The 16,896-nt window shown below is 48.5% G+C and overlaps 1 protein-coding gene across 42 annotated transcripts in view; it reads right to left on the minus strand.

The window, feature by feature from the left end:
- MADD (MAP kinase activating death domain) overlaps positions 1 to 16,896 on the minus strand; it is a 2,081,072-nt gene that overhangs the window by 1,815,347 nt on the left and 248,829 nt on the right. For all 42 annotated transcript variants that reach the window (XM_069623145.1, XM_069623139.1, XM_069623144.1 and 39 more), the window contains one exon: positions 6,334 to 6,637. In XM_069623145.1, coding sequence (XP_069479246.1) covers positions 6,334 to 6,637 — 304 coding nt within the window. The remainder of the gene's footprint in view (positions 1 to 6,333; positions 6,638 to 16,896) is intronic.

Consider the following 16,896-nt stretch of genomic DNA (forward strand, 5'->3'; position numbering starts at 1 on the left):
GAGACTGTATATACCTATGATGACGTCGGCGCTGATACAGAGGCCTTCGAGGGATGTCGACACGCAGCACCCTCTACTGGGAATTTTTTTTCCGAGGCCAGTTGGAAGTGGATTTATCAAAGATAAGGAATATGTGGAAGGACACAACCTATTCAAAAGAGCAGATATCTTCAAGGGGAACAGTGACGTGTTTGTCTCAACACCAGAACTGCCAAATCTCCAGAAGTTCTTATCAAGTGGTAGTAGATCACCTATGCTGGTTTGATAGTTCACATGGTACAACCTTCCTACCATGTTGAAAAAAACGTTTTGTAAACTTCCCCTAAAGCATTATGGTGTTCACTTGCTAGCAGCGAGAAACATAACTAGAGGTCTTTACCACTAGAACAATGGTACCACCCCGCCCCCCCCCCATGGAAAACACGTGCTATCTGCAAAATGTTTGCAAACCATTGTTCGGAAGCAAAGGCCCTGCTCAAACGCATGTCGAGAACTACCTATATGAACTTGTGTGGCTGCGTTGGCAGAAATTGGTGCTTCTTAAAGATCAGGGAGAATGCCAAGCAATCCATTAGCTGGCAAGTGCACAGCAGGTGGGCTAACACCAGATCTGGGGTGCAAGCTTGTATGAGTCAGTCGTCCAGTTAAAGAAATAAATTAATCTGGTTCTTTCTGAGATTAGCAACCATCACAATCAACAACTAGGTGAAGAGCATGGGACAGAGGGGAGGCAGGGCAGGACCCTGAACGGGGAATACATGTGCCCAACTACAAACCTCAGGTACTTGCGTAAACAGGAAGTAGATGTGCTAGCACTTTTGTAACACTAGCCAGTCCTGCAGTTCGATGGCCTGGAAAATCTGGACTAAGATGGGCATTTTGAATTTGTCCATGCAGAGGTACACATTCATCAACTGCAGAATGAGGACTCGACACAGGGCCCTGTCCTCATTCAATACAAAAAATTTAAATGAATATCAACCCAACCCCTCCCTCTCGGAGGCAGGCTCCAGCTCTATGGCGCTGGAGTCCAGAGGAGGGGAACACGGCCAGTAAGGTCCAAGTATCAAAGGTACTGCACTGCTTCTACCTGGCATACAGGAACAAACTCCCTTCTGCTAGAGCAGGGTGAAAAAACTTCCACTCAAAGAGGTTTTGGAGGGGATGGTGGAAGCACCTACACTACCTCTCTGGGTACCTATTCCTCTACCCTGGAGAGGGAATCACTACTTGGGCGGTTAGACAGCTACACCCAAGGACTTGGCCATGGCTTTGGATGCTTTGAGTTTATAGGGACTCAGCCTTAATCCCAAACAGGTTTGTGTCTTCAAATGACACATTAAAGTGTTTTCTCTGGGTATCTAGGGCAAACCCAGAATCCTAAGTACTAACTCTAAAATGAAGTCACAGGGCAGTTCCCTCAACTTGACCACAAGCTACACACAGCATGCAATTTCCGGACAGACTTCAGTATCCATTGTACTACCTAATTTATCCTCCAGCAGAGGTAAACCCATCCTTCATATCCTGCATTAGGGATGTTTTCATAGCCTCAGATATCACACTCCACAGGGTGTGGGTGTACCTGGGTCAGGGCAAAGTGGCATTTCTGGCACTCAAAGGTATGCTGCTGGAAGCACACAATTCATCATCCCTTGGGGTCACATTTCTTGCTCTCACAGAGGGGCAAATAGAAAATGGTGACACTTCAACCCTCGAGTGGAGGCTTGCATCAGGCGGAGAGTGCAAGGCCAAAAACTCTGGATTAGGGGAAGTTGGACAATGCTTCTTGGCAAGGTCCCGGTCCACAACTGGAGCCGAAGCAGGTTTCAGCCATAACATGGGCAGCAACCGCTAGATTAAAAGGTATTAAGTCAAATAATCGTTTACAAAACCGATTAAAAAATAAATATTAAAAAAAACAAAAAAAATACAACAAAAAAATAAATCAATTTAGAAAGACTGCTCTGTGACCGCACAGAGTAGTCTTTCTAAATGGAACTGTCAGCCCCTGCGACGCACACAAGTGCGCGTGGGGGCGGCGAAATGAAACTGTGTATGTGGTGGGAGTGGGGTAGTAGGGAGGGTAGGAGGGCGGCGGGTGAAAATCCCTGAATTAAAAAAAATACAATAAATAATAATAATAATAATAATTTTTAAAAAAACACATACACCTTAGCTATGTGTTTTTTGGCTTTTTGAGGGCTGCACAATATCGACCGAAATAAATCGGTCTTCTATATGGGCGGCCTTCAAAAAGTGGAAAAAAGACAGAACCAGGTTAAAGGCCTCCACATGCCTCATAGTCACAGATAGCCCAAAGGTCACCACAGCCATGGCAATGGTATTTTAAAAAGGTATATGTTGTTTTTCAAAATCAGAGGCCTGCACGAACTCCAGTTTCAGTGAAGTATCTAACACACTGGCATCCTTCAAGCCTGAGGCTGATGTAATCGGGTCCTTATCGGGCCATAGAATTTCTCAGTAGTCTGCCATTTCACTAGAGTAGAAGGGTTTCAACCCCCAAGGAATAGATCACTGTCCACCTCAAAGCGATAACCCATCTTTGATATGAATTGACATCGGGAAACCGGGACAAAATAAAATAAGGCGTTGGGCACTTTTCGGCATCAAAGCCAAGGAAACCGGCGCTGATGCTTAGACATCATGCTAGTATTTGGAGACTAGCACTGCTAAAGGGGGCTGTCTCCACAGCTGGGGCTGTAACCAAGCCAAAAGATGTGATGTTGTGGGCTGAAGAGATGCCTCTGCTAGCTTCAGGAAGTGCAGTGGGCCGAAGCCACTGCTTCTGGGGCCTTAGCAAAGTTGCCAATCATTTGACGCCCGAAAGCACCCCACTGCCCTAAAGCGAATGAGCTAGTTGGGAACAGAAGATTGGGTGGGGAATCCTCTGAAGTGGCAACTTCACTTCGAGGTGTCATTTTAAGAGTATGACCACTTGCATGGTTGTTTCTTCTTGTCCTTAAATCAGTATCCAAAGAGCGGTCTTCAACCAGCTGCTACTCAAGGCCCTGAGCCTTATTGAAAGGTCTATATGCAGGGACTTTGACTGGGTTTGCTTCCCTGCCTTTAGGGAGGAAGGTGTAGAATTTGATGGCACATCCCCATAGGGTCTTAAAGTGCATAGACTGGCAGGAGCAACAATACTTAGTGTTACGCTGTGCCCCAAGACAGTAGAAGCATACCTTGTGGGGTCCACAGGTCTGCCTCCCACAGGTGACAATTCACAAAAAGCAAATGTCATACGAAAACAGTGCGTTGAGTGCACAGAAAAAGAATGAGAAGAGCCTGCTTGTTAGTGATTGCAGATTTGAGGCCAATGTACTACTTACTGTTTGAGTTTGGCAGAAAGTCTACTGTGCCCTGTAACGGAATGTAATAATTACCTTTTTGAATATTTGTTTTCCAAGCCCCTTAAAAGCAACCCATGTTTAAAGTTGTCAGAAACTGCAGTTGATCTGCTCATGTATTTCCATTGAGTGTACTTTGTGTTTTGATATTTTCAGCAATCTTGGTACTTCCACAAGCCTCCCTATCAAATACCACACGTTCTCTCCTTTCATGATTATATTCTGGTTGCTGCAATTTGAATAAGCAATTAATTCTGTGCTACAATTTGCCATCTCCTTGCCATCCTACAGGTGGCAATAATATAATATAGTACAAAGACTCCAGGGAAGGATTGCTCTTCTTTAGATTTCATGTTACTATGTCCTTTTCCTAACTTAGTTATCCATGGCCTCTGGTTTCTCATGACTGGCTTCCTTGGGACTGACACGCTCCAGTGGCAATTTCTGCTGTCAAAGCCCTTGCAGGCATATCGGCAGAGTAGCGCTTGAAAAAAGACCCTTGAAGGAACTCGTGTGGCTGCAGAACAGAGAAGAACAGAGGACATAAATGGGCATGCTGCTAGAAATCCACGGGCACTGGCTTAGGTTCAGAAGGCTTGTATGTCCTTCAAGGGAGAGACCTCATTGAAAGAGGAGTATTTCAAGATGAAGTAAACCATACATGAATCAAGGAAGAGTCATGAATTCAATGGAAAAGACCCCCTTATACCTAAAACCCTAATAGCCTATTGTCATACAACTGTCTCCCCCCACCTTTTAGGGTGAATAAAGAAACCTTTTCCCAACACCCTTCAGGCCAGACTTTTATCCATGATCTGAAAACTAAAAGCTCCAAGAAAATGTTTTTCAGTTCTAATTCCCTTTCATATAGAATCATTGAGAAAGACTCTCCAAGTATTATGCATCAGTTGATGTCGGTGGACTCCAATTCCCACAACCACCCAAGTACTGAGACAAGGAGGATGAAGCTGCAAGCTCAATGAGTGTGCTAGTTGTTTTGTGAAAGCTCCTGTGCGTGGGAAATTTAAAAATGGAAACCAAACTAATGAGAGGCGGCTCAGGAGAAGACGTTGCATCTCCCTTGGAGGCATGTGGAAGCTGGAGGCATGAGCCGTTGTGGCCAAGCCAAGGGGCTTGCCCGCAAATAGGGAACGAATCATTGCGAGAGCAAGCAGGGCAGCAGAAACGCCAGGAATCACAAGACGATTCCTGGGCGTTCAGCAGCTGGAGGAAGCAGTGTTACCTTTATCGGGACCTGTTGGCAAGCAGGCGTGCAGGAACAGAGCTGCAGGAGATGTCAGAGGGACGTCAAAGCGGTCCAGAGTGGATGGCAAGTGGCAGAGTTATGCCGCGTACTTGCTAACTGGACCGAATATGCCACACAGAGCCGGTGAGGCAGCCCAAGCGAAGTGGAGACCCTGGGGCATTTGAGCGACTGCGCCAAACACAATTTGAACTTTGTAAATACGCAAAGACAAACAACAAGATTGCGAGTAAAAAAAAGAAGAATACAAATACAACCCCCAACAATGTATGAATGCATGGAATGAAGATATGGGGAAAAGTGAAAGTGAACATTGAAAGAACTAAACAAACCGAACCGAGGAAAAGATGCAATTGAATTGTGAATGCAAAGTGGCAGTCGAGTAAACCAGGCAGTTACAAGTACATGACGGGTCCTGTCAGGAAAGTATACTAGGCAAGTGGAAGTGCATGAGATGTCCCGACAGGTGAGTATATCAGGCAACTGCAAATCTACAAAGAAGTCCCAAGAAAGGACTATCTGTTGAAGAAAGATTGTGGAAGTAAACAAGAAATAGTTGTTTATGACTACAAGAACTCCTGGCAGGGGAGTCTGCCAGGTAGTCATCAGAAGTATAAGTCGTCCTTGTAATGAAGTAGACCAGGCAATCACAAGAGTGATTGAGGTTGGAGAAGAATCCAGGGGAAGGGAGTAAACCTCTGGAGCAAAGGCTCGTAACTTTGTAAATTTTGTGTTTAAAAGGAACTTTTTAAAGAAGGAAACTAAAAGGTTAAACGGCTTTGTACCTAGAAAAGACACAGAACTGTTAGACCAAGAAACATTGCCATCCCATTGAAGAATCCAGGGGAAGGGAGGCACCCTCTGGAGCCAAGGTTCTGTTACCTTGGAGAACCTTTATGTTGGGGCGCTTATATTTTCATTTATGAACACTTTTTTTTTTACAAAACAGGTTAAAGACATTTCCCTTCTCATCTTATTATTTAGTTTATATTGTGAAGGTCAGGATAGAACGTTTGGACACAAGGACGGTTTTGATTTCCGGCATCCTGACAAAGACAGATCCTCAGTTTTTGGTAGGGAAGTTCCTCTTAGAGCAGGGTCAGAGAGGCATTTCTGACCCCTCACAGAAGCATAGAACCTTGCCTAGCCTGTGACTTCCCTCCATTGATGATAGCACCCAAGTGAAGATTAGAAGGTATAAACGTCTTTGGTGTTATATGTCAGCACTTGGTCACATAGTCCAGAAAGCCTTTGACAAAGAGGGGTTGGTCTGGAGAAAAAGGAATGGAAATATACCGTCCCTCCTAATGATGTTAAAATCGGATGGTCTTGAAGACAAAATTCACTTGGTGAGAAGTTAGTCAATCGCCTATTCCGTGGCTTCACTCTGCACCATATGCAAGGACATGCAGGTGAGTCTTATTTGATTAAGCAGCTGTGTTTTCATAGCAGGGCTTCTACTTTCTGATTTGGAAATAGTGTCAGCATTAAAGGGACCCTAGCTGACCATGTGGGGTTAGATGGAGATTACAGGGGGCAACTGCAAATGTTAGGAGGTTTTGGTGTGCAAACTCCAAAGGAAAATCATGAGTGAGCTTTGGGACCATAATACGTACTGGCAAACGGTTAATAAGTACAAGTGACAGTATTTGAAATGCAGATACAAGCAGCACACATTGCCATCTCACTCCTACTCACCTTATGCTCAAGGAGAATACAGGAGAGAACCTGCAAGCAGGCGTCCACACCTAGTAGCTCCAAGGGAAGATGCAATGGGAAATCCACCAGGGAGAAACGCGATGGCTCAGGAAGGGCAAAAGTTAAAGCTGGCTGAAGTTCCTGCGGTAGGATCTCTACATCTACCCGCTTCTGACCAGACACAGGAACAGGCGAACGCAGCAGGCGGTAGATCCAAGCCTCTATCTCTCGAAGGTCATGCAAGGGCACGCTGGATTTCTCCTCCACCTGGAGGGAACCTGTAAAGATCCTCCACATAGTGTCTCTGGAACGAGGCAGAGAGAGAGAGATTAAGAGTAGGGAAAGAAAGAATATGCAATAAGAAGGTGGAGTGGCAGGCGAAAGGAAGGCAAAAACGAGGGAAAACAGAAGGTTATTGACACGTTCACATGGATTGCTGCATGGTTAATATGCATTACTGTTTGTTAGTACTCATTTAGCATGCACCAGTATGTGCTTGAAGCACGTTCAAGTTATGCAATTTGAGGAAACTTGCAGTAGTGGGCTTCAATTAGTGTTTACAATCCAAAGATGTAGAACACTGCATATTCCGCATGCAAAACAAAACAGCCTGAGCCAAGGCTTGTACCAAATTTCAAAGCAAGAGTTGATTGTATCCCGCTGTCTATTAAAATTGTTGTATGAAAAAAGATAGTCAATTTCACTGCAATGTAATACTTACAAATTATTGAATTCCCTTATTCTTGTATTGAGTTAGGATTCAGGTTTCCACATTTCTCACACATAGCGGCTACGATTCTTCATTTCCCTGATCACAGGCAGGGTGACTTGTAACCCATACTCTGTGTAAACCATGCATACTCTTTACCTATCGTCCAGTGTCCAATTGATCCGTGAACAGGACAGCATCCATCTTCATGTTTTTGACAGACTATTTTTCAAGAAGATATTTACACATAAAAAAGAAAATGTCTGATTCAGCTGTACTTAATGACTGCAAATCATGGCCTGAGAGAAATTTGTATCACAAGAATAAGAGTCTCGTTTTCTAAATATCACAATACAGTGAAAAGGACCGTCTTTTCTCATTCAAGAATCTTATGAGTCATAGCGATACCATCAACACTTGGTTAGCAATCTACGTGGTGCAAATTGGGATGGTTCTTCTAAAGTGCAAGGCTATTATGCAAGTCTATGCAAAAAGGACGAGCATACTTGTCCTTGGCACTTAAGGGGTTAATCTCTTGCATCGCCGACTGCTCACACCCGTGCAATGCAATAAACGTGTACCCCCAATTCTAAACCTCTAACTCCTCAAATGTGTGTGTTGATGCATTCTCACAATGGTCACTGCTCAAACATGTGCAGCAAACTCAAAGCTGCCCTGCCATGCCTCCAATTGCTGTAAAGAAATAATGGAGTTCAGGAACAAGTTACTTACCTGTAACTGTTCTCCAGCGTGGGTCTGGCATGGATTCACATGCTCATGAATATTCCCCGTCGTCAGGCTGGGAATCCTCAGTAAAGAAAAAATCAACATCAGTTTCGTTTCTGATCTGTCTTTCTTAGTAGTAACCAATCACTGGTCTCTTGGTCATACTGTCGCAGCCAATGACTGCCCTCGCCCCAAGCCCCTACCCTGGCAGCCATCCTCAGATTTGGTAGCACGTAAAGTGGCAGTATGACCAAGTGAAGAGCCGCAGAGGGGTAGGAGGGAGGGTTCGCATGTGAATCCATGCCTGACCCATGCTGGAGAACAACAGTTACAGGTAAGTAACTTGCTTCTTCTCCAGCATGGGGTCTGGCACAGATTCACATGCTCATGAATATAAGAATACATAGCAGTAAACACATGCAACCACGGGAGGTGGCAAGGCTCAACATCAAGCATTACATAAACTCAACATTAAGCAACTCTTACCTCCTCACCAGGCCCACCTTCAGGTGAATAGGTTGTGCAGCACTGCTTGGCCAACCCTGGACTCCTCCCTGGAATCCCGGGTGAACGCAGTAGAATCTCGTGAAGGTGTGCGTCAACCTCCACGTAGCAGTCCTGCAGATGTCCAGCAGGGGCACACCAGAAAGGAATGCCGTAGTAGCAGCGATCGCTCTTGTCGAATGGGCCCTCGGACGGCCGGGCAAATGGTCAGTTTGCCAACCGGTGACAGTGCATGATGCAGCCGGAGAGCCATCTGGAAATAGAAGCCTTCGAGAGGGCCTTCCCTTGGTTCATAGGTCCAAAGTTCACAAAAAGCTGTGTCGTCTTCCGAAAACTCTTCGTGCGGTCCACGTAGAACTTCAGTGCTCTAGCTACATCCAGCGAGTGCAAAGTCCTCGCGGCTGGCGACGGGAAGAAAACTGGCAACACCAAGGGCTCATTGAGATAGAAGTCCAACGGCACCTTGGGCATGAAGGAGGGGTGTGTCCTCAGAACCACCCTTGTATCGTGAAAAGTCAAGTATGGAGGTTTATAGGAGAGGGCCTGGATCTCCCCCACTCATCGTGCGGAGGTGATGGCCACAAAAAACACTCTTTTCCACGACAGGAATTTCAACGGTGCCGAATGCAGCGGCCCGAATGATGGCCCCATGAGCATGAACAGCACCACGTTGAGCTCCCACGCCGGGGCCGGAGCCTTTACCGGCGTGAATGACCGGAACAGTCCCTTCATAAACTCTTTCACCAGTCGATGGGACCAGAGGGAAGATCGCCCCGGGGTCCTGGAGTAGTGGGAGATCGCCGCTAGATGGATCTTGATGGAGGTGTGCGCCAGCCCCGCCTTGGCCAGCGATAGTAGGTACGGCAGCACCTGAGGGGCCGTAATCCGCAGAGGGTTAATCTTCTGTGCAGGGCACCAGACAGAGAACCTCTTCCATTTGTGTCCATAACATCTGAGAGTCGAGGGCACCCTGGCCTTTGCAAGTACCTCCTTGCAGTCCGCCGGAATATCGTACCCTCCAAACTCTAGCGCTGCAGGAGCCAGGCTTGCAAGTTCAGCGATGCCGGGTCGTGGTGAAGAATGGCGCCTCCTTCTCCGATTAGGAGATCCGCGTCCATCGGCAGTTTGACTGGGGGGGGACGCTGACATGTCCAGAAGATCCGGGAACCAGATCTGCCTCGGCCACGCCGGCGCGACGAGGATCATCCTGCACAGGGACCGTTTCAGTTGGTTGATGAGTCGCAGCAGCAACGGCAACGGAGGCAACGCATACAGTAACAGGCCGTCCCAGGGGAACGAGAAGGCATCGCCCATGCTCCCCGGCTGGGGAAACCTGCTGGCGAACCACTGGCACTTGGTGTTCACCGCTGTCGCGAACAGGTCGATCTGGGGATTGCCCCATTGTCGGAAGAGGCGGTCCACTTGATCCTGCCACAGTTCACACTCGTGGAACGAGCGCAGCTCCCTGCTGAGTGTGTCGGAGATGGTGTTTTTAATTCCTGCCAGGTGGAAGGGTACCAGAAACATCCCTTGGGCGACAGCCCAATGCCACAGATCCTGGGCCTCCTTGGATAGGGCTGGGGATCTGGTGCCTCCCTGCTTCCGGATGTCAAACATCGTCGTGGTGTTGTCAGTGAAGATCCTCACCACCTTGCCCTTGAGGGACGGAAGGAACGTCCTGAGGGCCAAGAACACGGCTCAGAGCTCCAGGACGTTGATATGAAGTGACTTCTCCTCCTGCCGCCAAAGGCCTCTTGCGTGTAGATCTCCGGAATGAGCCCCCCATCCCTCCAGGGAGGCGTCCGTCATCACCGTCTCCTGATGGGCCGGCGTCTGGAAGTCCATACCCGCCGTCAGATGCACGTGGGTGCCTCACCACCGGATCGCTTGCCGAAAGGTCTCGTTGAGTGAGATCCTGTCTTCGAAGCTGCCCGTCGCTTGCATCCAACGGGCGTGGAGGAACTCCTGCAGCGGTCGCATCCGTAGTCTGCAAGGGCACACAAGGTAAATGCAGGAGGACATCATGCAGAGCAGGGACTTGACGGACCTCACCTTGGCCACGCCTACGGTCGACAGCCGTTGCACCTTGCCTAGGAGGGCCTTGGTCCTCTCCTCTGACGGAGAAGCTAGTTGCGCCACTGTGTCGAGCTTGGCTCCCAGGAACAGGGCGACTCGCGAGAGAGCTAGGTGTTATTTCTTGAAGTTGATCTAAAATCCTAGATCCGTGAGCAGTTGGCCGGTCTTCCTTGTGTGTTCAACGGCGAGCTCCCTTGACTCTGCCCAGGTGAGCCAGTCGTCCAGGTAAGGGTAGACGTGGATCCCCTGTAGGCGCAGCTGCGCTGCCACTGGTGCCAGGCACTTGAACACCCTGTGTGCCGACTTCAGTCCGAAGGGAAGGGCCTTGAACTGGTAGTGCCGTCCTTGGACTACGAATCGCAGAAATTTCCGATGTTTTTTCAAGATTGGGATGTGAAAGTAGGTGTCCTACAAGTCCAGCGACGATAGGAAGTCGCCCTCCTCCAGTTGTCCCAGGACGTGCTGGAGGGTAACCACCCGGAACTTCTGGGACCTGATGTACTTGTTTAGACGACTAAGGTCCAGGATGGGTCGCCAACCGCCGGTCTTTTTCCTTACGAGGAAGTACCGAGAGTATACTCCGGAGCCCCGGAGCCTCTTTGGGACGAGTTCGATGGCGCCTTTCTTTAGCATCGCTCGTACCTCCAGTAGCAGTTGTGGGACGTGATTTTCCTTTCTGGCCACAGGTGGAATGCAAGGACACTTTCTTAGGAATTCCAGTGTGTGCCCGCGGGCCAGCGCATCCAGCACCCAACGGTCGGTGGAGATGGCCTCCCACACGCTGACTAAGTTCGCCAGCCGGCCTCCCACCGGGGTGCTCAGGTGGGGGCCCGACACCACGGCCGGTTCAATCCTGCTTGGCGGCGGCCTTGCCGCCCTGGCCTCCTTGGCGACGACAAGATCCTCCTTGCTTGCCGTGTCCTCTGTAGGCCTCCTGCGATGAGGACCGAGCCGCCTGGCGGTACTTTGAGGAGCTGCCGCCAAATCCCTTGGAGGCACCTTGCTTGCCTCCGGAACCCCGAAAGGGCGGCCGTCGTTGCTGGAGAACGCCTAAGGCACGACCTGTCTCCATGTCAGCCTTGATGGCTTGCAGCGACTCGTCCACTGCCCTGCCAAACAGGTTGTTCCCGTCGAAGGGCATGTCCAGGACCCTGGTCTGCATGTCTTGACGGAAATCGGTTGCCTTGAGCCATCTGACGGAAGCCGGTGTCTGCAATGTCCGTGGCCACCGTTATGGCGTGGTCCGACGCCACCTCTCCCTCCTGTAGAATCTCTAGGGCCTCAGCCCTCTTGTCGTCCGGGAGGAAATCCAGCAGGGGAGCGATCTTAAACCATAGCTCCCTGTCGTAGCGGGCCACAATCGCGAGGGCGTTGGCCGCTTTAATGGTAGTCACCGCCGACGAGATGACTCGTCCCATGGCGTCCAGTTTTTTCCCTATGCCGTCCGGCGGAGATGTCGAAGTTGACACCGCCGCTCCCACCACCTTCTTCTTGGCTGCCGCGGAGACTACCGAATCCAGGGTAGGCTGTGCCCCAAGACACATGGGGGCGGAATCCGGAACCCGGTACTTCTTCTCGTACCGGTCTCTCTTGGCAGGGGCTGTGGACGGATTTTTCAGGAGCAATAGCCCCTCGTCCCAGATGTCATCGAGCAATGGGACCGAGAGGACAGTCTTCCTTTTGGCCTCCCGTCATTGGTAGAGGAACCCTTCCTTCTTCTCTTCCACGGGGCAGAGCTGGAAGAGCTTGGATGCCCTGGCGATCATGGCATGGAACGAGCCAATCTCGTCGTGCAGGGAGGCCCGAGGAGGTGGTGATGGAAGGTCCATCCCGTCGTCACCACCGTCGTCATCCGTCCCCGTCGTGGCTGTCTCTGTTCCTGTATCATCCCTTGGCTCCTGAGACGGGGAAGAAGGCTGTGCAGGCTGAGAGGGCTGGAAAGGAGGGGGTGGATGAATTCTTCTCCGCTTCCTTGGAGGGTCTCCGACGGTCCAGGCTCCGCTGGGTCGTCAAATGGTGGTAAGGGCAACCTTGTCCTTATCTCCGTACACAAAGCCTGGATCGCCATCAAGATCGCCCCTGGATGGTCTTGAGGCCCAGGGACCGTTTGTGACTGGCGCGACGGTTGGGGAGTGGAATCCTGCGCTTCCACGTGTTCCTTGTCGCCACCGACGTCGCTTTCCTCATCCGCCTCTTCGGGGTCCATCCCGTGGGACCGGACCTCCTCGAACTCCTTTCCGGCCAGTTCCTTTTCAGAGGCTGTATCCGTGTCCGTGAAGGCCACCAATCAAGGCCTTCACGACCTTGGAGGCACTCGAGGCCTTCACCTTGGGGGGGAGGGTCACCGCCTCGCTCCCCCTCAGCTGTCGTCAGGATTGACTGGGGCTTCTCCAGAAGCTTACCCGGGTTCTTCGACTTCCTCTTCCCCGAGCCAGAGCATTGGCTCGTGGTTGATGGCGTCGGTGAAATAACGCCCTGCCTGGCAGCCGAGGAGCCCGACTGTTCGGCGCTCCCGGTGCCCGCGGACTCGCGGTGCTTAGCCTGTCGCCGTAGCCCCCTCAAAGGACTTAGAAGACCTCCGACGCCTTATTTTTCTCACCCGCTGCTGGTCTCTTCCCCTCCAGCCAGTTGGTGAGGCAGACACGACGATCCCTCATCGTCCGCTCGGACATGTTCTTGCAAAACACACAGTCCTTCTCCACGTGCATTTTATCTTCATGAAGGCAGTAGAGACATCGAGAACGTTCATCCTCCTTGAAGACATTCTGTAGTCCACATCCAGGGCAGCTCCTGTAGAGCTTGTGTCTGGGCATCGCATTTCCTTTTTCCTGGGCCATGTCCACGCGGGTAGGACACAAAGATCTTCCGGAAGCCTCAGAGAAGAGAAACTCGATGAAAAAAAAAAGAAAAAAAAAAAAAAAAATCGCCCTTGAGGGGCGTAGAGAAATCCGAAACGGGTCCCAGTTAATCGGAAGTAGAAACAGTGGAGCTTGAGGCTCGATTGACCGAAAAATGAGATACAATCTCTTTGAAAATTCGCAAAATGCAGTAAAAGCTCGAGAGCTATAGCACGAGGACTCCCAACACTCCCAACACTTGAACGTGCGGTAAATCTGAGAATGGCTGAGAATGGCTGCCAGGGGAAGAGGCTTAGGGAGAGGGAAGTCATTGGCTGGGGGCAGTATGAACCAGAGACCAGTGATTGGTTACTACTAAGAAAGACAGATCAGAAACGAAAGTGATACTGATTTTTTCTTTACCGAGGATTCCCAGCCTGACGACGGGGAATATTCATGAGCATGTGAATCCATGCCAGACCCTATTCTGGAGAACTACACCAAGAGACGTTTCGAGTGTAAAGCTTCACAATCTCAGACACATTAGGATGTCGGTTTTCTTTTCCAAAGTACAGCAAGTGACAAAAATCCATGTGAACATGTAACAGAGTTGCATTTAAACGTCCCGTCCAATAAAGAACACATTTTAAATACAGTTTTTAAATGAAGTGTCCCAAACTAGCAGAGAATAAGATCAATATTTCTAAGAAATATAATGAATTACCCATTAAAATGGTGCATGTAACAGGATTTGTGAAATTCCAAAGCACATTTCAAGAGGATACCACACGAGTTAAGCTTTTTGGATGCCAATGGGTTTGGTTCCAAAAAGCCTGCAGAATGTCACATGTAAAGGTATATGTGCTCTTTCCTAGATCTGATCTTTATTATGGTCTTCTGTTCAGGGGATTTCAAGTGACAAGTCATACAGTCTCTCTCAGATGTCTTCAAACTGGTTTCCAGTGGAAAGTGCACTCCAGACTCTACCCACCAAGAGACAAGTACATATGCAATCCCCTTGTGATACAATCATAGGGAATGTGAGTTTGTTTGCATCTGTTGCTAAAATATATAAAATCATTGTTCCTATGAACAGCCCACTTTTGCCGATCTGCAGTTTGCCAAATGGATTTTCACTGGCTTGTTTGCTGGAAAATGCAGATGGTAAGTTGGGGTAAGGTATATATGTGGGTGGGGGGGGTTTGGGTAATAAGGTAAGGTGCAGGGCCCACTCTCTCCCTGCTTTTGCAGTAAAAAGTGAAAAACCAGTAAAATAAATATGCAAAACTAGTCAGCAAAAAATATTCGGCAATTCATAGAACCGTGAGAAAATGAGCCCAATTACCTCTTTGTTTAGTTCCCATTTCTGATGTTATTGAAATTCTTGCAGCTGATCCTTTGCTATTCATTGCTGAACTCCCAGCAATCCTTGTTGATACCTTCATTCCAGATTGCCCGGTCCCATTTACTTGAGTGTCAAATCAATTTGCATGACCATATTCCATGTTTCAAACTGAAGCCCACTGCTGTAAAAACGTTGACCAGGAGCTGTACTACTTCGCCTTCTTTAGGATTGGGGAGCTAACCAGACCACTCACAGCGATATGTAAACAGAGTAACTTATTTTAGAACAAAGGAGTATTTTCTCAAAATAAGTACTTGAACCCTAAAGGTGTGCTGTGGTTTCTATCCACAATGGCATGACATGCTATGTTGACATTACCTTCCATTCTAGAGTGTACCTTTTTGAATGTTTTCAGTTACGAGTTGTAGTGGTTGCAGCAGCTCCCTGTGGCTCTTGGATTAAACTCAAGATATTTCCCCATTTTCAGTGACCTGTTATTTACATATTGGCAATGAGATGGCCACTTGCAAATTCACCAACGTATTCAAAGCAGACCCAAGATACCAGCTGCCACAACACTCGGCTTAACCAAACATACAACAAAGCCTCTTGCAAGCAAAGGCTCCCACATTAGAGTAAGAAATGGTCATAGCCTAGGTGGGCATCCATGAAGCTAGGGGCCAAAAGTGCAAGGATTGTCCGGAACCAAGAGACAAACCAGCCACAGTAGCATGTCTGGATCCACTCCAATAAGTATCGGCTAAAGATTCAGAAGAACAGGAAGTTAGCCTTCCTTATCTCTGTAACCCTGCTGTGCCACAGTACCACACAGTTTTTAGCAAGCAGTCCAGTGGAAACAAAGTCACTTGGGAAAAATATAATGGGGAATGAGAAGGAAGACAAAATACTATGTTCAAACACAACATATGATGCAACAGATGTGGCTACAACAGGCATGCTGACGAGAGGAAATGCCCAGTTTTCAGGGAAGACTGTCTCAGTTGCAGTACAAGGGGGCACCATGAATAAGTGTGCTGCAAGGGGCAAGGAAGAGCATAATTAAGATACATCCTTGTAGCTGATGGGTTGGAATACTCATGACTACTTATTGACCATAAGGCCCAACAAAATAAGAGGGCATTGGAGTAAGGTCCAAATCGACAACAAAACAAATCAAGATCCAGTTAGATTCAGGCACGACATATACGCTCAGACCGAGATGTGCACCTGTACAATTTTGATGGCAGCCTGGGAGGCCTAGACAAAGCCAGCATCAAACAGACCACTTACGTGGTCTCACAGAAATAACAGAACAGGGCCACTGTATGCAAAGTGCCTTTGGAAAAGAATGCATCAGCTGTTATAGGTTGTGGTGACCAAGCAGCCATCAAGGTCAAACTATCCAGGTGAGGCATGATCTATTCTCACTGTAGTTAGGAAGACACGTATAGCACTCAGAACTTTCAAGAATAGTTTCCTGAAGCATTCCCCTCCCTCCCCCAACAACACTGGCCTACTCACAGGATTCAAACAAAATGATATGAAAGAGGCACTGTGCTAGTAGAGCACAAAAGTAGACATGTACCCTTTGGGATCCACAAGGATGTATATAAAGAAGACTATTTAAAGATAACATGACAGAATTAATTGAGTCATCGGAATGATTAGCACTCATAATTGAATGGAAACATTGTACCTTAATCCAGATGTGTTGTTACTGGGTCAGTGTTATTGTCCTATGGGGGGGGAGGGAGGGGTGGAGAGGGGACAATGGCCCTCCTTACCTGGGGACGGTGGCCTATCAACACGTATCCAGAGCCATTCCTTTCCTAGAGGCGGGTGACTGAGTTGGAAGGCCTCCAGCCCTTACCCCCTGCAGAGTTTAAATTGTGCATGAATGCTGGTACCAATGTCCCTTCCACAATGCCTGCCAACCTCTCTTCCGGACAGAGTTCTCTTTTGGATGTTTCAGAAGGACAACTCCGAGTATGTACCTGAGGGCAACTAAGAATACCCGGAACGGACCCAGGGGAATGGAATCGAGAACAGAAATGAAATGGATGGCGATTGTTAATTAGAAACAGATGACACCAAATAACCAAACTACCAACCTCAGACAGACCCCAGGGGATTGGGGTTCGGGGGCAACACAAACAAGAGTGAGAAGGGGCTACAAGGACGCCTAAGAGACTCTCCCCAAACCGAATGTGAAACAAAATTCACCAGCACATGAAGGAAGCCATAAGTAAAACAAGCAGCCATAGCACCTGGCTGCTAACCTGCCAATTGAGACAAAAAAGGGGGCACAGCTAAGAGGGGTTTTGGAAGCTTTGCACCGGTTTAATCAAGCCTCTGTGAAAAGAACA

Source organism: Ambystoma mexicanum, chromosome 11, assembly GCF_040938575.1.
Source record: "Ambystoma mexicanum isolate Mex_15411 chromosome 11, UKY_AmexF1_1, whole genome shotgun sequence".
NCBI lineage: Eukaryota > Metazoa > Chordata > Amphibia > Caudata > Ambystomatidae > Ambystoma > Ambystoma mexicanum.